General features: G+C 46.9%; 1 protein-coding gene across 1 annotated transcript; it reads right to left on the reverse strand.

Annotated features, from left to right (window-relative positions):
- Positions 1-389: 389 nt before the first annotated feature.
- LOC116956652 (complement C1q tumor necrosis factor-related protein 5-like) lies at positions 390-24,640 on the reverse strand. The gene is made up of 3 exons (XM_032978424.2): positions 24,506-24,640; positions 19,368-19,495; positions 390-2,094 (listed from the first exon to the last, which is right to left on the reverse strand). Exons 2-3 carry the CDS (start codon positions 19,480-19,482, stop codon positions 1,676-1,678), a joined length of 534 nt encoding a protein of 177 aa, XP_032834315.1. The 5' UTR covers positions 19,483-19,495; positions 24,506-24,640; the 3' UTR covers positions 390-1,675.
- Between the last annotated feature and the right edge of the window lie 218 nt (positions 24,641-24,858).

Here is a 24,858-nt window from a genome sequence, read left to right on the forward strand (position 1 = left end):
ACACTGCTATAGTGTGCACTACTTGAGTATATTGGCACTACAAGACAGATGAAACTGGAAACAAATTACAAAATGTGCACTGGATACCAACGACTACGGGGCTATCTTCACATAGATTGTGATGCTGATGATGATGAACCCGCTCACGATGGGCAAGGTTTTGGTGTATTGAGAATCGGTGTTCACAACGCGAGCATCCCTTTTGGCTTCTGCGACAGATGCAGCTTTGTATTGCACACAAACCCAGAGGCGCCTGCACTCCGACGTTTCAAACAAACACCACGAGGTCGGTTCTTCTTTAAGGGTTTTTTTCGTACGATGGCGTTTGGTAAGAATCGCAGACGTTGCGATCTCAGCGAGAGAACAACAAAAACACCAGTACAATAAAAGAGTTTCGGAGTGTACTTTAATCACATTCAGGAATACACTTTACAGATTACAGAATCGTCACTTCACAAACCTTAACGGCAGCGATTTGTCAACTTTGTTATGGAGGTGAGTAGTTGCTCCGGTGTAAGTGGACTTATTGAATCTCACTTTAACAGAAAAATACTTTAATGAAAAAATCATAAATATGCCTCTTTGGCACCCTTTTTGTCAGTGCAGTGAAGGACTCCAAAGGATGAAGTTTATTGTCCTTAACAACAACAACATCCAGTGCCTACCACCAGCCAACTCCATTCCCTTGTTTCTCTCTCCCGAGCGCCCCTCGTTCCCCCCTCCCTCTACCTATCCCCCTCTCCAATCCTAGCCCATGCTGTCCTTCTAACCAATCTCTCTGCTGCCCTTCGAACAGTCCCCAACGGATCCTCCCTCATTGACTCTTTCAAATATTCCCGCCTTCCCCCTCTTTCAAACCTTACAACCAATAACCATCTAGAAGGCCACATCCTCGCTATCCTTATGCAGTAGCGCCTCCTCGTGGCAGTTACGGTGTTTATGATATCCCCATGTCTTACGAAAACGCTATCCAAGGATGTCTTAACATCCTTACACCATATCCTTTGGGTCTTTCTGTAAAGTCACGGAGGTCGGTTAAAAAAATAGAAAAAACTTCGACGTTTCGATTGCAACACAAGTGATCATCATCATCTTCACTTGATGACGATCGCTTGTGTTGCGATCGAAACGTCCTAGTTTTTGTCATTTTTTTTTACCGAAAGACCCAAAGAATATGAATTCCTGCAGTCACGAAAGCTTTAAGTCAAGATTTATCCTTACACCAGTAGATCCCATATATATAACTGCTTAACCAGAGCTGTTAATCATTTTAGGTTTTGCATTGTCCTTGTACTGTCCTCCTCTTGGCAGCCTCTAGTCTAACACTGGTGGTGAAACAAAGCCACGAAGGAGCCGATCTCTGGTGTAGTCTAATCAGTTTCAAGGATACTGCATACACTATCAAAGCATGTTTGAATGTTGTACCACAAGTCTGTGACGTGAATGCAGACTTTATGCCCTGTTATAAAATATGTCTTAAATTTTACGCCAGAAAAGCGTGAAGCTTTTTTAAATAATTCAAATTAAAAAATTTATTCATAAAGGGTTATTTTTTTTCATCCCAAAATCAAATAGTAATTGATAAATGATGCTCGCCTTCAGAGAAGTATGCATTTAGATTCATAGCACCATAATTCTACCTGCAAACGCCCCTTGTTGCGCTCTCGAGTCTGATTCACTCGGGCGACAGGAGAAAGCCAGAAAAGGAGCTGTCTATATCATTGCGCACGAAGATTCCATTGTAGGTACCCGTCACCTCCAACCAGACCTGATTCCCCGCCTTGAGACTCAGCACGGCACCACCACTCAGGGCCACTCCAGGCCAGCCAGGCACCCAAGCGCTGTGGAACTTGTGCATCACCTGCCCGTTTTTCTTCAGGTGCGCGTACACGCTCTCCCCGAACAAGCACACGTGCATCACGAAGTAGTAGGTGCCCGGGTAGACGCACGTGAACTTTCCCGTGCTCGGATCGTAGTGGTTCCCGCTGTTGGTGAGCATCACGTCGAACTTTATGGGAATTCCTGACGCAGGTCTGGGCATCGACAGCTTGGCTGTGAAGGCGGACTTGGGCATCTTGGCGTAGCCGCCCTGGTCTGTAGTAGCAGTTACATTGGGGAAACAAAACGACATGTCTCGGACCGTGTTCGCGAACACAAGGCAGATTTGAAACACGGCAGAACGAAAACCTCTTTCGTGGCTGACCATTGCTATGACGCATTAGGCTCGCATGACATTGTTTTTTTCCGAGTCCCAGGTACTCTGCATACCTTCGGGCTACCATTAAAGATTTGTCCATGAAGCCATTAAGATATATAAACACAGAAATGGGTATAAGCTGAGCAACCATTGGAAGGACGTTATTCACCTGGTTAGTCACAACTTCTAGATTTAAAGCTTTCGTGACTGCAAGGATCCATTTTCTTTGGTTCTATTCGGTAAAGTCACATAAAAAAATTCACGACGTTCCAGCCACAACACAAGTGGCCTTCATCAGGTGAAGGCCACTTGTGTTGTGGCCGAAACGTCGTGAATTTTTTTTATTTTTTGTTTTTTTACGTGACTTTACCGAATAGAACCAAAGAGCATAGTCATAACTTGCTGTGATGCTTCCACCTTGCCTACCGTTTGGCTGTTACCCTCCGACTTTCTGATTTGCATTGACCTGTTTGATGCCTTTGCATTAACGGGCTGAGGTATCACTTACATGGCCTCCCTTAGCCTCGATGTATCGATGGCCCTTGATATCCTACAGGCTGTGTGTCTCACTGGCGCGGCTACTCTCTGAGCCGTTCTCTCTCTCTCTGAGTCGTTCTGTCTCTCTCTCTAAGTCGTTCTCATTAACTTTGACTTGCTAATCTCTCCCCTAATCTCTCTCCCTATATTCTCCACATTAACTCAACAAATATAACCCCGTGTCTGTGGCAGCTCTCCCACTATTTTTGCCTGAGGACTTCCGCATGTATTGCGGCCGAAACATCGTGATTCATTTTATTTTCTACCTACGTGGCTTTACCTAAAGAACCAGAGAGTATGGATTCCTGTAGTCACGAAAGCTTCAAATCAAGATTTTAAAAAGAATGTGCAGTCAAGAGCTCAGAGTACGCAGATCCGCTCATACACGACCCCCCACCCCCCAGATTCACGCTTACTTTTTGTGACTCGTAAAATCGCCCCCCACCCCTGCCATCACGTGAGCCATGGCTTTGACGGCGTGTAGCCATCGCCCACGAAAGAAAAGAGTCCCAAAAAAAGGTGTTAGATCTGACCTGAATGCTACCGATGATTAGTGAATCATTTACTGTACAGTCCTGTCATTCATTAAACATTTATATACACTCTTACATTATGTATATAGACTCATAGTAATATAGTAGCATATAGAAGTGTATAGTAGCGTATATAGTTGTTTATAGTAATATAGTAGTACATAGTAATATAGTAGTGTATAGTAATGTGGTATAGTGTAATATAGTGTATAATAATATAGTAGTACGCTTTTGGCGTCCTCTGGTCTAACACCGTTTGAGACAAGGCTCTCAAAATAAAGCTGTCTCTGGTGTGGACCAATCAGTTTCAAAGACAATGCATCATACTTTCAGAGCATTTTTTTGTGGTTAATGCAGACATGATTCCATATAAAAAGGTTTCAGTTTGGTGTTTTAACATCTTAACACAGCTGTTTTGTTGCCAAACAAAGGGAAAACCCTCTTCTCATATAGTAGTATATAGTAATTTTGTAGTGTAGTCTAGTAGTCTATAGTAATTTAGTAATGTAGTATAGTAGTGTATAGTAAGATAGTAGTCTAGTACTGTAGTGTATAGTAATATATTAGTATAATGTAGTAGTAGTATATAGTAATATGGTAGTGTAGTATGGTAGTGTATAGTAATATAGCAGTATAGTGTAGTAGTAGTATATAGTAATATGGTAGTGTATAGTAAAGTAGTAGTATATAGTAATATGGTAGTATATAGTAATATTGTAGTGTAGTATAGTGGTCTATAGTAATTTAGTAGTGTAGTATAGTATTGTATAGTGATATGGTAGTGTAGTATGGTAGTGTATAGTAATATAGCAGTATAGTGTAGAAGTAGTATATAGTAATATGGTAGTGTATAGTAAAGTAGTAGTATATAGTAATATGGTAGTTTATAGTAATGTAGTAGTGTAGTATGGTAGTGTATAGTAATGTAGTAGTGTAGTATGGTAGTGTATAGTAATATAGTAGTGTAGTATGGTATTGTATAGTAATATAGTAGTATAGTGTAGTAGTATATAGTCATATAATAGTGTATAGTAACATAGCAGTATAGTGTAGTAGTATATAGTAATATGGTAGTGTATAGTAAAGTAGTAGTATATAGTAATATGGTAGTATATAGTAATATTGTAGTGTAGTATAGTGGTCTATAGTAATTTAGTAGTGTAGTATAGTATTGTATAATAATATGGTAGTGTAGTATGGTAGTGTATAGTAATATAACAGTATAGTGTAGAAGTAGTATATAGTAATATGGTAGTGTATAGTAAAGTAGTAGTATATAGTAATATGGTAGTTTATAGTAATGCAGTAGTGTAGTATGGTAGTGTATAGTAATGTAGTAGTGTAGTATGGTAGTGTATAGTAATATAGTAGTGTAGAATGGTATTGTATAGTAATATAGTAGTATAGTGTAGTAGTATATAGTAATATAATAGTGTATAGTAATATAGCAGTATAGTGTAGTAGTATATAGTAATATGGTAGTGAATAGTAATGTAGTAGTATAGTGTAGTAGTATATAGTAATATGGTAGTGTATAGTAATATAGCAGTATAGTGCAGTAGTACTATGTAGTAATATGGTAGTGTATAGTAGTATAGTGTAGTAGTAGTATATAGTAATATGGCAGTGTATAGTAAAGTAGTAGTATATAGTAATATGGTAGTGTATAGTAATATAGTGTATAGTGTAGTAGTAGTATATAGTAATATAGTAGTATATAGTAAAGTAGTAGTATATAGTAATATGGTAGTATATAGTAATATTGTAGTGTATAGTAAAGTAGTAGTATATAGTAATATAGTAGTGTATAGTAAAGTAGTAGTATATAGTAATATGGTAGTGTATAGTGTAGTAGTAGTATATAGTAATATAGTAGTGTATAGTAAAGTTGTAGTATATCGCAATATATTTATACATTGTATCTACACTCGTATAGGCGTACCCCAACTTACGTCAATTCGCACTTACGCGGTGGTGGGGGGGGGTACACGGAACCTGACCCCCGCCGCGTACTCTGAGACCTGCCTCTATTGTTGCGGGGTAGCCACCACATCATCGGCTCAGGGGGGCGGTGTGGCAAATCGGTCAGGTAGATGGGGGGCCTCCAATATTTGATATGAATTTAATTAAAATACATTTCTAGACAAGCCGCCCCGCCAATTAAAAAAAAACGTGGGACGTAATCCAAAGGCATTTCCATTTTAAAAACTGTAAACCGCACTTTAAGTGGTTACGTAAGAGCTACGCTTACATATACACAAGCCCAATTCTCGTATAACAATAATATAGCCTCTCGCGTTTCAAATAAGTTGGTCTTCTTCTTTGGTTCTTTCGGTAAAGTCACGTAGAATGAGAAAAAAATAATAAATTGATAAAATAAAATAACACAATAATATTCTCACGACGTTTCGGCCACAACACAAGCGGCCTTCATCAGGTGAAGGGACGAGACTGTCTGGAGGACAGCGCTGGAGTGAAAAAGCCACGCTCAGTTCACGACCTTTAAGCTGTGTGAGAAGAAACAAAGCGCCTTGACAAAGGAATTAGCATATAATTTAGCATTAAAATGACTGATTGATTAGCTTGTGACTGGTCACAGAAATGGCTATGTTAAAGTTAAAGCATACACATCCGCAAAGGCACCCCTTGACAAAGGACTTAGCATAGAATTTAGCGTTGAAATAGCTAAGTTAAAGTATACACATCCGCAGAGGCACCCATTGACACAGGAATTAGCATAGAATTTAGCATTGAAATAGCTGAGTGATTAGCTTGTAACTGGTCACAGAAATAGCTATGTTAAAGTCAGAGCATATACATTCACCGAGGCAACTAGTACAAATCAAACAGGAGAATTTAGCATTGAAATAACTAGGCGAATTTAGCATTGAAATAACTGAGTGATTAGCTTGTGACTGGTCACAGAATGGCTATGTTGAAATTCGCCTAGTTATTTCAATGCTAAATTCATGTAGGTAGACAAAATAGTAATAGATCACGACGGTTCTATCGCAACGCAAACAGCACAAGCAATGTGATCTGTTATTTTTATATAATGAATTAGCTTCACTACCCGGCTTCGCCCGAGACTTGGATTCTGAGGCGCGCGCTCCCGGGGCGCTCGGAGCCGAGGGGGGGGGGCGACAACGCGAGCAGAGGGAGCCGACACTGACTCAGTCACACATCATGCACTGACTCACTCACACATCATACACTGACTCACTCACACATCATACACTGACTCACTCACACATCATACACTGACTCACTCACACATCATGCACTGACTCACTCACACACCATGCACTGACTCACTCACACATCATGCACTGACTCACTCACACATCATACACTGACTCACTCACACATCATACACTGACTCACTCACACATCATGCACTGACTCACTCACACATCATGCACTGACTCACTCACACATCATGCACTGACTCACTCACACATCAAACACTGACTCACTCACACCATGGACTGACTCCCTCACACATCATGCACTGACTCACTCACACATTATGCACTGACTCACTCACATACCATGCACTGACTCACTCACACACCATGCACTGACTGACTCACACATCATACACTGACTCACTCACACACCATGCACTGACTCACTCACACATCATGCACTGACTCACTCACACATCATACACTGACTCACCCACACATCATGCACTGACTCACTCACATCATACACTGACTCACTCACACATCATACACTCACTCACACATCATGCACTGACTCACTCACATCATACACTGACTCACTCACACCATGGACTGACTCACTCACACCATACACTGACTCACTCACACATCATACACTGACTCACTCACACACCATGCACTGACTCACTCACACATCATGCACTGACTCACTCACACATCATGCACTGACTCACTCACACACCATGCGCTAACTCACTCACACATCATGCACTGACTCACTCACACATCATACACTGACTCACTCACACATCATACACTGATTCACACATCATACACTGACTCACTCACACATGATGCACTGACTCACTAACACATCATACACAGACTCACTCACATCATGGACTGACTCACTCACACATTATGCACTGACTCACTCACACATCATACACTGACTCACTCACACATCATGCACTGACTCACTCACACACCATGCACTGACTCACTCACACACCATGCACTGACTCACTCACACATCATACACTGACTCACTCACACATCATGCACTGACTCACTAACACATCATACACTGACTCACTCACACCATGGACTGACTCACTCACACATCATGCACTGACTCACTCACACCATGCACTGACTCACTCACACACCATGCACTGACTCACTCACACACCATGCACTGACTCACTCACACATCATACACTGACTCACTCACACACCATGCACTGACTCACTCACACATCATGCACTGACTCACTCACACATCATACACTGACTCACTCACACATCATACACTGACTCACTCACACATCATACACTGACTCACTCACACATCATGCACTGACTCACTCACACATCATACACTGACTCACTCACACATCATATACTGACTCACTCACACATCATGCACTGACTCACTCACACATCATTCACTGACTCACTCACACATCATACACTGACTCACTCACACCATGGACTGACTCCCTCACACATCATGCACTAACTCACTCACACCATGCGCTGACTCACTCACACACCATGCACTGACCCACTCACACACCATGCACTGACTGACTCACACATCATACACTGACTCACTCACACACCATGCACTGACTCACTCACACATCATGCACTGACTCACTCACACATCATACACTCACTCACACATCATGCACTGACTCACTCACATCATACACTGACTCACTCACACCATGGACTGACTCACTTACACATCATGCACTGACTCACTCACACATCATGCACTGACTCACTCACACATCATACACTGACTCACTCACACATCATACACTGACTCACTCACACATCATACACTGACTCACTCACATCATGGACTGACTCACTCACACATCATACACTGACACACTCACACCATGGACTGACTCACTCACACATCATGCACTGACTCACTCACACACCATATACTGATTCACTCACACACCATGCACTGACTCACTCACACATCATACACTGACTCACTCACACACCATGCACTGACTCACTCACACATCATGCACTGACTCACTCACACATCTTACACTGACTCACTCACACATCATACACTGACTCACTCACACATCATACACTGACTCACTCACACATCATGCACTGACTCACTCACACATCATACACTGACTCACTCACACCATGGCCTGACTAACTCACACATCATGCACTGACTCACTCACACCATGCACTGACTCACTCACACACCATGCACTGACTCACTCACACATCATACACTGACTCACTCACACACCATGCACTGACTCACTCACACATCATGCACTGACTCACTCACACATCATACACTGACTCACTCACACACCATGCACTGACTCACTCACACACCATGCACTGACTCACTCACACACCATACACTGACTCACTCACACATCATACACTGACTCACTCACACACCATGCACTGACTCACTCACACATCATGCACTGACTCACTCACACATCATACACTGACTCACTCACACATCATACACTGACTCACTCACACATCATGGACTGACTCACTCACACATCATGCACTGACTCACTCACACATCATACACTGACTCACTCACACCATGGACTGACTCCCTCACACATCATGCACTGACTCACTCACACCATGCACTGACTCACTCACACAACATGCACTGACTCACTCACACACCATGCACTGACTGACTCACACATCATACACTGACTCACTCACACACCATGCACTGCCTCACTCGCACATCATGCACTGACTCACTCACACATCATACACTCACTCACACATCATGCACTGACTCACTCACATCATACACTGACTCACTCACACCATGGACTGACTCACTTACACATCATGCACTGACTCACTCACACATCATGCACTGACTCACTCACACATCATACACTGACTCACTCACACATCATGCACTGACTCAATCACATCATGCACTGACTCACTCACACTTCATGCACTGACTCACTCACACATCATACACTGATTCGCTCACACATCATGCACCGACTCACACCATGCACTGACTCGCTCATCATGTGCTTACTCACTCACACATCATACACTCGCACAACCACTGACCCATTCACTCATCATACACAGGTTCACTCATTGTGTGCTGGCTCACTCGCACATCACTCACGCACACTGCCGCTGACTCGCTCACACATCATACACTGACTCACTCATCATGCGCTGACTAACACATCGTGCGCTGACTCACACATCATACACTGACTCACTCACACACCATGCACTGACTCACTCGCACATCATGCACTGACTCACTCACACATCATACACTCACTCACACATCATGCACTGACTCACTCACATCATACACTGACTCACTCACACCATGGACTGACTCACTTACACATCATGCACTGACTCACTCACACATCATGCACTGACTCAATCACATCATGCACTGACTCACTCACACTTCATGCACTGACTCACTCACACATCATACACTGATTCGCTCACACATCATGCACCGACTCACACCATGCACTGACTCGCTCATCATGTGCTTACTCACTCACACATCATATACTCGCACAACCACTGACCCATTCACTCATCATACACAGGTTCACTCATTGTGTGCTGGCTCACTCGCACATCACTCACGCACACTGCCGCTGACTCGCTCACACATCATACACTGACTCACTCATCATGCGCTGACTAACACATCGTGCGCTGACTCACACATCATACACTCACTCACGCTGCTGCTGACTCACTCACACAGCATACGCTGACTCACACATAATACGCTGACTCAAACATCATACACTCACGCTGCTGCTGACTCACTCACACATCATGCGCTGACTCACGCGTCATATGCTGACTCGCACATCATACACTCACTCACGCTGCTTCTGACTCACTCACACATCATACGCTGACTCACTCACACATCATACACTGACTCACTCATACATCATACACTGACTCACTCACACACCATGCACTGACTCACTCACACATCATACACTGACTCACTCACACATCATGCACTGACTCACTCACACACCATGCACTGACTCACTCACACACCATGCACTGACTCACTCACACATCATACACTGACTCACTCACACACCATGCACTGACTCACTCACACATCATGCACTGACTCACTCACACATCATACACTGACTCACTCACACATCATACACTGACTCACTCACACATCATACACTGACTCACTCACATCATGGACTGACTCACTCACACATCATGCACTGACTCACTCACACAATGCACTGACTCACTCACACATCATACACTGACTCACTCACACATAATGCGCTGACTCACTCACACATCATACACTGACTCACTCACACATCATACACTGACTCACTCACACATCATACACTGACTCACTCACACACCATGCACTGACTCACTCACACACCATGCACTGGCTCACTCACACACCATACACTGACTCACTCACACATCATACACTGACTCACTCACACACCATGCACTGACTCACTCACACATCATGCACTGACTCACTCACACATCATACACTGACTCACTCACACATCATACACTGACTCACTCACACATCATGCACTGACTCACTCACACATCATGCACTGACTCACTCACACCATGGACTGACTCCCTCACACATCATGCACTGACGCACTCACACCATGCACTGACTCACTCACACACCATGCACTGACTCACTCACACACCATGCACTGACTGACTCACACATCACACACTGACTCACTCACACACCATGCACTGACTCACTCACACATCATGCACTGACTCACTCACACATCATACACTCACTCACACATCATGCACTGACTCACTCACATCATACACTGACTCACTCACACCATGGACTGACTCACTTACACATCATGCACTGACTCACTCACACATCATGCACTGACTCACTCACACATCATACACTGACTCACTCACACATCATGCACTGACTCAATCACATCATGCACTGACTCACTCACACTTCATGCACTGACTCACTCACACATCATACACTGATTCGCTCACACATCATGCACCGACTCACACCATTCACTGACTCGCTCATCATGCGCTTACTCACTCACACATCATACACTCGCACAACCACTGACCCATTCACTCATCATACACAGGTTCACTCATCGTGTGCTGGCTCACTCGCACATCACTCACTCACACTGCCGCTGACTCGCTCACACATCATACACTGACTCACTCATCATGCGCTGACTAACACATCGTGCGCTGACTCACACATCATACACTCACTCACGCTGCTGCTGACTCACTCACACAGCATACGCTGACTCACACATAATACGCTGACTCAAACATCATACACTCACGCTGCTGCTGACTCACTCACACATCATGCGCTGACTCACGCGTCATATGCTGACTCGCACATCATACACTCACTCACGCTGCTTCTGACTCACTCACACATCATACGCTGACTCACTCACACATCATACACTGACTCACTCATACATCATACACTGACTCACTCACACACCATGCACTGACTCACTCACACATCATACACTGACTCACTCACACATCATGCACTGACTCACTCACACACCATGCACTGACTCACTCACACACCATGCACTGACTCACTCACACATCATACACTGACTCACTCACACACCATGCACTGACTCACTCACACATCATGCACTGACTCACTCACACATCATACACTGACTCACTCACACATCATACACTGACTCACTCACACATCATACACTGACTCACTCACACATCATGCACTGACTCACTCACACATCGTACACTGACTCACTCACATCATGGACTGACTCACTCACACATCATGCACTGACTCACTCACACCATGCACTGACTCACTCACACATCATACACTGACTCACTCACACATCATGCGCTGACTCACTCACACATCATACACTGACTCACTCACACATCATACACTGACTCACTCACACATCATACACTGACTCACTCACACACCATGCACTGACTCACTCACACACCATGCACTGGCTCACTCACACACCATACACTGACTCACTCACACATCATACACTGACTCACTCACACATCATACACTGACTCACTCACACACCATGCACTGACTCACTCACACATCATGCACTGACTCACTCACACATCATACACTGACTCACTCACACATCATACACTGACTCACTCACACATCATACACTGACTCACTCACACATCATGCACTGACTCACTCACACATCGTACACTGACTCACTCACATCATGGACTGACTCACTCACACATCATGCACTGACTCACTCACACAATGCACTGACTCACTCACACATCATACACTGACTCACTCACACATAATGCGCTGACTCACTCACACATCATACACTGACTCACTCACACATCATACACTGACTCACTCACACATCATACACTGACTCACTCACACACCATGCACTGACTCACTCACACACCATGCACTGGCTCACTCACACACCATACACTGACTCACTCACACATCATACACTGACTCACTCACACACCATGCACTGACTCACTCACACATCATGCACTGACTCACTCACACATCATACACTGACTCACTCACACATCATACACTGACTCACTCACACATCATGCACTGACTCACTCACACATCATGCACTGACTCACTCACACCATGGACTGACTCCCTCACACATCATGCACTGACGCACTCACACCATGCACTGACTCACTCACACACCATGCACTGACTCACTCACACACCATGCACTGACTGACTCACACATCACACACTGACTCACTCACACACCATGCACTGACTCACTCACACATCATGCACTGACTCACTCACACATCATACACTCACTCACACATCATGCACTGACTCACTCACATCATACACTGACTCACTCACACCATGGACTGACTCACTTACACATCATGCACTGACTCACTCACACATCATGCACTGACTCACTCACACATCATACACTGACTCACTCACACATCATGCACTGACTCAATCACATCATGCACTGACTCACTCACACTTCATGCACTGACTCACTCACACATCATACACTGATTCGCTCACACATCATGCACCGACTCACACCATTCACTGACTCGCTCATCATGCGCTTACTCACTCACACATCATACACTCGCACAACCACTGACCCATTCACTCATCATACACAGGTTCACTCATCGTGTGCTGGCTCACTCGCACATCACTCACTCACACTGCCGCTGACTCGCTCACACATCATACACTGACTCACTCATCATGCGCTGACTAACACATCGTGCGCTGACTCACACATCATACACTCACTCACGCTGCTGCTGACTCACTCACACAGCATACGCTGACTCACACATAATACGCTGACTCAAACATCATACACTCACGCTGCTGACTCACTCACACATCATGCGCTGACTCACGCGTCATATGCTGACTCGCACATCATACACTCACTCACGCTGCTTCTGACTCACTCACACATCATACGCTGACTCACTCACACATCATACACTGACTCACTCATACATCATACACTGACTCACTCACACACCATGCACTGACTCACTCACACATCATACACTGACTCACTCACACATCATGCACTGACTCACTCACACACCATGCACTGACTCACTCACACACCATGCACTGACTCACTCACACATCATACACTGACTCACTCACACACCATGCACTGACTCACTCACACATCATGCACTGACTCACTCACACATCATACACTGACTCACTCACACATCATACACTGACTCACTCACACATCATACACTGACTCACTCACACATCATGCACTGACTCACTCACACATCGTACACTGACTCACTCACATCATGGACTGACTCACTCACACATCATGCACTGACTCACTCACACCATGCACTGACTCACTCACACATCATACACTGACTCACTCACACATCATGCGCTGACTCACTCACACATCATACACTGACTCACTCACACATCATACACTGACTCACTCACACATCATACACTGACTCACTCACACACCATGCACTGACTCACTCACACACCATGCACTGGCTCACTCACACACCATACACTGACTCACTCACACATCATACACTGACTCACTCACACACCATGCACTGACTCACTCACACATCATGCACTGACTCACTCACACATCATACACTGACTCACTCACACATCATACACTGACTCACTCACACATCATGCACTGACTCACTCACACATCATGCACTGACTCACTCACACCATGGACTGACTCCCTCACACATCATGCACTGACGCACTCACACCATGCACTGACTCACTCACACACCATGCACTGACTCACTCACACACCATGCACTGACTGACTCACACATCACACACTGACTCACTCACACACCATGCACTGACTCACTCACACATCATGCACTGACTCACTCACACATCATACACTCACTCACACATCATGCACTGACTCACTCACATCATACACTGACTCACTCACACCATGGACTGACTCACTTACACATCATGCACTGACTCACTCACACATCATGCACTGACTCACTCACACATCATACACTGACTCACTCACACATCATGCACTGACTCAATCACATCATGCACTGACTCACTCACACTTCATGCACTGACTCACTCACACATCATACACTGATTCGCTCACACATCATGCACCGACTCACACCATTCACTGACTCGCTCATCATGCGCTTACTCACTCACACATCATACACTCGCACAACCACTGACCCATTCACTCATCATACACAGGTTCACTCATCGTGTGCTGGCTCACTCGCACATCACTCACTCACACTGCCGCTGACTCGCTCACACATCATACACTGACTCACTCATCATGCGCTGACTAACACATCGTGCGCTGACTCACACATCATACACTCACTCACGCTGCTGCTGACTCACTCACACAGCATACGCTGACTCACACATAATACGCTGACTCAAACATCATACACTCACGCTGCTGCTGACTCACTCACACATCATGCGCTGACTCACGCGTCATATGCTGACTCGCACATCATACACTCACTCACGCTGCTTCTGACTCACTCACACATCATACGCTGACTCACACATCATACGCTGACTCACTCATCATACGCTGACTCACTCATCATACACTCACTCACGCTGCTGCTGACTCACACATCATGCGCTGACTCACTCATCATACGCTGACTCGCACATCATACACTCACTCACGCTGCTGCTGACTCACACATCATACGCTGACTCACTCATCATACGCTGACTCACTCATCATACGCTTACTCGCACATCATACGCTGACTCACACATCATACACTCACTCACGCTGCTGCTGACTCACTCACACAGCATACGCTGACTCGCACATCATACGCTGACTCACTCATCATACGCTGACTCGCACATCATACACTCACTCACGCTGCTGCTGACTCACACATCATGCGCTGACTCACTCATCATACGCTGACTCGCACATCATACACTCACTCACGCTGCTGCTGACTCACACATCATATGCTGACTCACTCATCATACACTGACTCACACATCATACGCTTACTCGCACATCATACGCTGACTCACACATCATACACTCACTCACGCTGCTGCTAACTCACACATCATACGCTGACTCACACATCATACGCTGACTCACTCATCATACGCTGACTCGCACATCATACGCTGACGTCAGCAGGCACACTGCGTGACGCTGCCGCAGTGACATCACAGATGTGACGTCACCGCTCACTTGCCGTGCAAAATATTATATCCATGATTGTGCACCCCCCCCCACCCCCCAAAATACAAAAGTCAATTTTTATATTTTTATTTAAAGCTTTTGTGAATGCAGGGATTCATATTCTTGGTTCTTTCGGTAAAGTCACGTAGAAGGGAAACAATAAAATAGTAATAATATAAAACAATAAAATTCTCACGACGTTTCGACTGCAACACAAGCAATCATCGTCCGGTGTGAAAACCACAACGTCGTGAGAATTTTATTCTTTTATATTTTTATTATTTTATTGTTTCCCTTCTATTTTTATACTTTTTGCATTGTGTACAGTTTGGAAGCTGTCCACATGCCAAATTTCAGGTTTGTTGCATGTCGGGAAGTATGCTAAACATTTCGAACAGGCACATATTCACACATTTCCCTTTTATATATAAAAAAAATAGATCATTACGTTTCGATCGCAACGCAAGCCATCCGTGCTAATCCGTGGGTCTCTGTGGGTGTCTCTATGGGTCTGGGTGTCTGTGTCTCTGTGTATGTGTGTATGTTGAACTTATTTCACACCGTACGTAGCCATCCGTGCTAATCCGTGGGTCTCTGTGGGTGTCTCTATGGGTGTCTCTATGGGTCTGGGTGTCTATGTGTCTCTGTGTATGTTGAACTTATTTCACACTGTATGTAGCCATCCGTGCTAATCCGTGGGTCTCTGTGGGTGTCTCTATGGGTGTCTCTATGGGTCTGGGTGTCTATGTGTCTCTGTGTATGTGTGTATGTTGAACTTATTTCACACCGTACGTAGCCATCCGTGTTAATCCGTGGGTCTCTGTGGGTGTCTCTGGGTGTCTCTATGGGTCTGGGTGTCTATGTGTCTCTGTGTATGTTGAACTTATTTCACACTGTACGTAGCCATCCGTGCTAATCCGTGGGTCTCTGTGGGTGTCTCTATGGGTGTCTCTATGGGTCTGGGTGTCTATGTGTCTCTGTGTATGTGTGTATGTTGAACTTATTTCACACCGTACGTAGCCATCGGTGTTAATCGGTGGGTCTCTGTGGGTGTCTCTATGGGTGTCTCTATGGGTCTGGGTGTCTATGTATATCTGTGTATGTGTGTATGTTGAACTTATTTCACACCGTACGTAGCCATCCGTGTTAATCCGTGTGTCTCTGTGGGTGTCTCTATGGGTGTCTCTATGGGTCTGGGTGTCTATGTGTCTCTGTGTATGTTGAACTTATTTCACACTGTACGTAGCCATTCGTGCTAATCCGTGGGTCTCTGTGGGTGTCTCTATGGGTGTCTCTATGGGTCTGGGTGTCTATGTGTCTCTGTGTATGTGTGTATGTTGAACTTATTTCACACCGTACGTAGCCATCGGTGTTAATCCGTGGGTCTCTTTGGGTGTCTCTATGGGTGTCTCTATGGGTCTGGGTGTCTATGTATATCTGTGTATGTGTGTATGTTGAACTTATTTCACACCGTACGTAGCCATCCGTGTTAATCCGTGGGTCTCTGTGGGTGTCTCTATGGGTGTCTCTATGGGTCTGGGTGTCTATGTGTCTCTGTGTATGTTGAACTTATTTCACACTGTACGTAGCCATTCGTGCTAATCCGTGGGTCTCTGTGGGTGTCTCTATGGGTGTCTCTATGGGTCTGGGTGTCTATGTGTCTCTGTGTATGTGTGTATGTTTAACTTATTTCACACCGTACGTAGCCATCGGTGTTAATCCGTGGGTCTCTTTGGGTGTCTCTATGGGTGTCTCTATGGGTCTGGGTGTCTATGTGTCTCTGTGTATGTTGAACTTATTTCACACTGTACGTAGCCATTCGTGCTAATCCGTGGGTCTCTGTGGGTGTCTCTATGGGTGTCTCTATGGGTCTGGGTGTCTATGTGTCTCTGTGTATGTGTATATGTTGAACTTATTTCACACCGTACGTAGCCATCGGTGTTAATCCGTGGGTCTCTGTGGGTGTCTCTATGGGTGTCTCTATGGGTCTTGGTGTCTATGTATCTCTGTGTATGTGTGTATGTTGAACTTATTCCACACCGTACGTAGCCATCCGTGTTAATCCGTGGGTCTCTGTGGGTGTCTCTATGGGTGTCTCTATGGGTCTGGGTGTCTATGTGTCTCTGTGTATGTGTGTATGTTGAACTTATTTCACACCGTACGTAGCCATCGGTGTTAATCCGTGGGTCTCTGTGGGTGTCTCTATGGGTGTCTCTATGGGTCTGGGTGTCTATGTGTCTCTGTGTATGTGTGTATGTTGAACTTATTTCACACCGTACGTAGCCATCCGTGTTAATCCGTGGGTCTCTGTGGGTGTCTCTATGGGTGTCTCTATGGGTCTGGGTGTCTATGTGTCTCTGTGTATGTGTGTATGTTGAACTTATTTCACACTGTACGTAGCCAACCGTGCTAATCTGCAGGTGCGGGGGTAAGGACACTTAACTAAACACCTATGAAGGCCGGCACGGCGCACGAGGGGGTTGGTGGGCAGCACCACGCCCGGCCACCTTTGTCTCCCCCAGTGGCGATGTTTACACATCGCACCAGGTACTCATTTAAGGCCGAGTCGACCTAGGGGAGGCCCAGGACAGGTTCAGAAAATGGTCGCCGCCATTGTCCCTTGAGTGGGAATCGAACCCGGGCTCCAAGGTTGATTGTGCAGCGTAGCGCTGACCACTACACCACCGCTCCCCGATGTTCATCATCACCACCACCACTACTACGACCACCACTACCACCACTATCACTCGCACCACCACCACTACCACCACTACCACCATCACTATTACCACCAACTCACCACTACCACCACTATCACTCGCACCACCACCACTACCACCACTACCACCACCACTACTACCACCAACCCACCACTATCACTACTACCATCATCACCACCACTACTACTACCACCACTACCACCACTGCCACTACCACCACCACTACTACCACCAACCCACCACGACTACCATCACCACCGCCACCGTCGCAATAATTTAGTCCTAATTCCCCGCCTCACCATCCTCGCAATCGCAGCAGCACTGCCCGGGGCAGTACTTCGCGGCACCGTCAGCTGCCAGTGCTTGGGAGCCCAGCAGTGGAAGCAGCAGCGGTAGCAGCCAGAGACGAGACATCGCCAGTCACTCCCTGCGGGGAGAGGGTGGGGAGGTGGTAGTGGTGGTGGTAGTGGTGGTGGACCCCCCTAATGGAACATCTTCACCGGTTAGAAACATTTAGGCTGGCCTGCCTACGATCCATCCTGGGTTTAACCAGACTGGATTGTGTGAGGAGCTCACAAATCCTTGAAAGATCTGGGCAGGGTCCCATCGGTGAGCTCCTCCGGCAGGCAAGGCTGCGATGGCTGGGTCATGTAGCCCGCATGCCCAGCCACCGCATGCCGAAACAGCTTTTGTTTGGCCGGATTGAGGGGGCTAAGCGGGCGTGGCACGGGCTAGAGAAGAGATGGAGTGATGTGGTACAGGAGGACGTGGAGCTGAGTGGACTTGCCGGTGACTCGTACCAGCGGTGTCAAGATCGGCCTCTGTGGAGGAGGCTCGTGAAGGACGCTACTGGGCAGTTGGAGGCAGTCGCCCTCCAACAACAACGGAGGGCGGAGGAGCGACGCTCAGAACAACGAGCGGAGCGCCGGGTGGCTAAAGCACAGCAGGTTGGCACAGTAGGGGGCACAGGTGGTGCATCAGCCAGTCATCTCAGTCAGTCGACCCGTGGCACCTGGGTCTGCCCAGTGACCTCCTGCCAGCGGGCGTTCGACACTTCACGTGGCCTCACGGTGCACATAGCCTGGCACAAGCGTCGTGGTGACGTCACCGCCACTTAGTGGCGAATGGCGGTTGTTGTTGTTGGTAGTGGTGGTGGTGTTAGTGGTGGTGGTGGTGGTAGTAGTAGGGGTGGTGGTGATAGTGGTGGTGGTGGTGGTGGTTAGTAGTGGTGGTGTTAGTGGTGGTGGTGGTAGTAGTAGGGGTGGTGGTGGTGGTGGTGGTAGTGGTGGTGGTGGTAGTGGTGGTGGTGGTAGTGGTGGTGGTAGTAGTAGGGGTGGTGGTGGTAGTGGTGGTGGTGGTAGTGGTGGTTAGTAGTGGTGGTGTTAGTCGTCCTCTCTCGCCATCTCTCTCTCTGAGTCGTCCTCTCCCCCGCCCCCCAAGTCGACCCCTCTATCTCCCTCTATATATCTCTCTCTATCTCTTCAAGTACCTGGGCGTTTACCTGGGGAAACCACGTGACGTCGCTCTGAACAACTGGACCGAGCTGGCCGACACAATCGAGGCTAAATTACTGACATGGGCACCCCTCGCTCCGCAGATGTCCTGCAGGGGCCGAGTGCTCATCACTAACACCCTGGCAGCATCCGTGCTGTGGCACAAGACCAAGGCCCTCGAGCCTCCTGCTTGGCTACTCACCAGAGTCAACCGCTCACTCGCGCACTTCGTCTGGCATGGGAAACACCGGCTCAGGCCGGGCGTTCTCTGCCTTGCGGTTTGCGAGGGCGGCCAGAGTCTGGTAGACGTCGCCGCCAGGGTCACGAGTTTCAGGTTCATGGCAGTCAGGCGGCTGCTGTACGACCGGGAGGTGCTACCCTGGAAGTCGCCGGCCCTCGCCCTGCTGAGGAATGCAGGGGGGTTCCTGGGGTGCGGAAAGGAGCACTTCCTGACGGACCTCAGCCTGGTCGACTACACGAGGCTGCCAGGTTATCACCAGAGCCTCTTGGACGCGTGGCGGAGCTTCGAGTGGAGCAGAACGCACACGGCGCCCTACGACCTTACGAAGCTCCTGAACGAGCCCCTCGTTCTGCAACGGCCTCTTCCAGGGGATCAGAGGAGAGAGGACCCTGGCTCTACGCCTCACATCAGCAGGGCTGCGGACGGTCTTCGACCTCGTGCAGGCCCCACCAGCCCGAGTGGAAGATCGCAGCTGAGATCGCCATCACCGCTAGGGGACTCCGCTCCACGCTGGCCGGGGAGAAGCTGCTGCGGGACGTCGCTCCGCGCCATGAAGGAACTGCGCCTGAAGCTGGAGACGCGTGGGACGGTGGTGGCCCTCCCCCCTCTCCTCCTCCTTCCCGGAGTTGTACGTCTCCTGCGCACACCCCCCTGACCACAGCGACTCCGGCAAGCTACTGATGCTCCGAGGCTGCAGGAACGTCCCCCTGAAGAGCGCCCCGAACAAAGCACTCGACACGTGGCTGTGTCAAGGCGCTGCATTCCCGGGACCTGGCCGACCTACTGGACACAAAATGGAGAGACCATTTCTCCCCCCCCCCCTCATTGCGACCGCCCCCTAGTGGAAACAAATGTACAAAGTGTCTCCCGTAGCCAAACGCTGCGGTGACCTCCAGTGGACATTGGCACACCGCACATTGCCATCGGCCGTGTGGCTCAGCCGAATCTCGCCGGGGGTAACAGACTTGGTGCATTACCTGCGGTCCCAGGGAGGATCTGCCCCACCAGTACTTGCGCTGCCAGCGGCTCAAACCAATGTTCCGCCTTTTGGGGGACATCTTCGGGAAACTGGGGGTGCCCTTCTACAACAGCAGCTTCATATATTGGGTGCCTTACCTGGATAACGAGCGCCATGACCTCGCCATCTTCGCCTGTGTTCAGGCGAAGATGGCGGTGTAGAGAACGAGGAAAAATATGCTGGAAGGTGACACTGACGGCTGCTCTGTGCTTCCAGTGTTCAGGGGCCTGCTCAAGGCGCGGCTCCGGCTGGAGCACGCGTACCACACACATGTCCGTGATGTGCTCGTCTTCTTCGAACGCTTGGGAGCCGGAAAAGCCCCTCTCTGTACCAGCGTGAACGGCACCCCACGTGTTCATCTTCTGAAGCGCTCGCTCGTCACCGTGACGTGCGCGATGACCACCACCACCACCACGTGGCTTTCATTTCGTGTTGTGCGCGGCGCATTTAGCGGCACAGCGCGTGGATTTATAGCGATTATTTGTTTGCTGGTGACTTTGTGTATTTCGTATCGGAATCGCCTCCGGTGCTGTTGCTGCTGGCGGCAATAAAAGTTGTTTAAAAGTCTCTCTCTATCTCTCTCTGCAGCAATAATAGTTGTTTTAAAGTGAAAAGTCTATCTCACTATCTCTCTCTATCTCTCTCAATATATCTCTCTCCATCTCTCTCTCTCTCTCCATCTCCCGACGAGAGCCATCGACTTCTGTGCGATGGCATTGCAGCGTTTCAAGCTGCCGTTGTTATGATCCAATTCATGACAGAATTACAATATTGTATTTATACTGGCGGAGGAATCAGATGAGCTATCAAGCTCTTTGTTAACAGATGTCCAGTCGGGTCAAAAAACTACAACAACAAACACAACACTAAACATACGGCAGGAGGGCAGATTGTAGGAAATTGTGAGCAAATCACTAAACAAAAATTGTATGATTTTATTTTTAGCAGGCAAAGCCCCACTGACCGATGAGGTTATCATTTCTGAAGCCACCCTGGCTACCACAAATGATAGCAGCGGCATCAGCAGCTGCATGGGGTTAGGGAGCCAGAGTGCTTGCGGCGTGTGACTTACCAGTTCGGCAAGGCGAAGGATTTCGCGAGCAATATTATCCATAATACAGATTAACTTTTTATGGGGGTGGTTAGATCTCGTATGTACAGTGAGGGAAAAAAGTATTTGATCCCCTGCTGATTTTGTACGTTTGCCCACTGACAAAGAAATGATCAGTCTATAATTTTAATGGTAGGTTTATTTCAACAGTGAGAGACAGAATAACAATTAAAAAAAATCCAGAAAAACGCTTGTCAAAAATGTTATAAATTTATTGGCATTTTAATGAGAGAAATACGTATTTGACCCCCTCTCAATCAGAAAGATTTCTGGCTCCCATGTGTCTTTTATACAGGTAACAAGCTGAGATTAGGAGCACACTCTTAAAGGGAGTGCTCCTAATCTCAGCTTGTTACCTGTATAAAAGGCACCTATCCACAGAAGCAATCAATCAATCAGATTCCAAACTCATCAACTCAACTCGCCGTGTAAGAATGCTGCCTATGACCTCAAGAACACCATCCCCACCGTCAAACATGGAGGTGGAAACATTATGCTTTGGGGGTGTTTTTCTGCTAAAGGGACAGGACAACTTCATCGCATCAAAGGGACGATGGACAGGGCCGTGTGCCGTCAAATCTTGGGTGAGAATCTACTTCCCTCAGCAGGGCATTGAAAATGGGTCGTGGATGGGTATTCCAGCATGACAATGATCCAAAACACACGGCCAAGGCAACAAAGGAGTGGCTCAAGAAGAAGCACATTAAGGTCCTGGAGTGACCTAGCCAGTCTCCAGACCTTAATCCCATAGAAAACCTGTGGAGGGAGCTGAAGGTTCGAGTTGCCAAACGTCAGCTTCGAAACCTTAATGACTTGGAGAAGTTCTGCAAAGAGGCGTGGGATAAAATCCCTCCTGAGATGTGTGCAAACCTGGTGGCCAACTACAAGAAACGTGTGACCTTTGTGATTGCCAACAAGGGTTTTGCCACCAAGTACTAAGTCATGTTTTGCAGAGGGGTCAAATACTTATTTCCCTCTTTGAAATGCAAATCAGTTTATAGCATTTTTGACATGCGTTTTTCTGGATTTTATTATTGTTATTCTGTCTCTCACTGTTCAAATAAACCTACCATTAAAAGTATAGACTGATCATTTCTTTGTCAGTGGGCAAACGTACAAAATCAGCAGGGGATCAAATGCTTTTTCCCTCAGTGTACATTCAGGTTAAGTTTTAAGTTTAATTTATTTGGTATAGCCCTGTGAGCCATTCGTCTCTTGAATCGGGTGCAACCGCAACAAATTAAAAAACATGAACAAGAAAACATCTTAAAGTGACTATGCGCAAACAGAAAAATCCAGGAAAAAACAGCAAAAATCTTCCAGAAAAGGCACCGTACACCAACGCTATAGATGTGTGTCGTTACTCCCGTTAAAATGTGGGTTTGACTCTCCAACACACAACAACCGGTCGGTGCTGTACTCAGTAACAAATTGACCACGTTTTGTTGACGTGAAACGCCACCTTTTTAGTGATTGGCTACGTCGGGTGGTGGCGGATTTAACGACACAATATTTACATTTACGCGTTCTAACCACCCCAAAAAAAAGAACTACCTCTATTAGATGTCACTTACCGTTTGGGTGATACAGAGTATGACTGACGGACAGACAATTGTGAGTTATCTATCTATACACACACAGCCTGTTTATATAGAGACACATAGAGAGAGAGAGAGACTGCTTATTGACTCGAGTCTAAAAGTTCACGCGGGGTCCCTTAGAGCAGCCGTGATGGACGCGTGCCAAACTGATGCGACTAATTATCTCGGCACGCCAGAGGAAGCCGCGACAGCCCAGACCCCCATTGTGGGGTGTCCACGGGACCCCCACCACGTGACCCGCACCACGGGACCCCTACCACGGGGGTCACGACGCTGGTGATTAACCCCAGCGTGAAATGCGAGCAAGGGTCGTGTTGTTTGCTTTG

The sequence above is a fragment of the Petromyzon marinus genome, chromosome 66 (assembly GCF_048934315.1).
Source record: "Petromyzon marinus isolate PM22_M1 ecotype Great Lakes invasive population chromosome 66, UKy_Petmar_22M1.pri1.0, whole genome shotgun sequence".
NCBI lineage: Eukaryota > Metazoa > Chordata > Hyperoartia > Petromyzontiformes > Petromyzontidae > Petromyzon > Petromyzon marinus.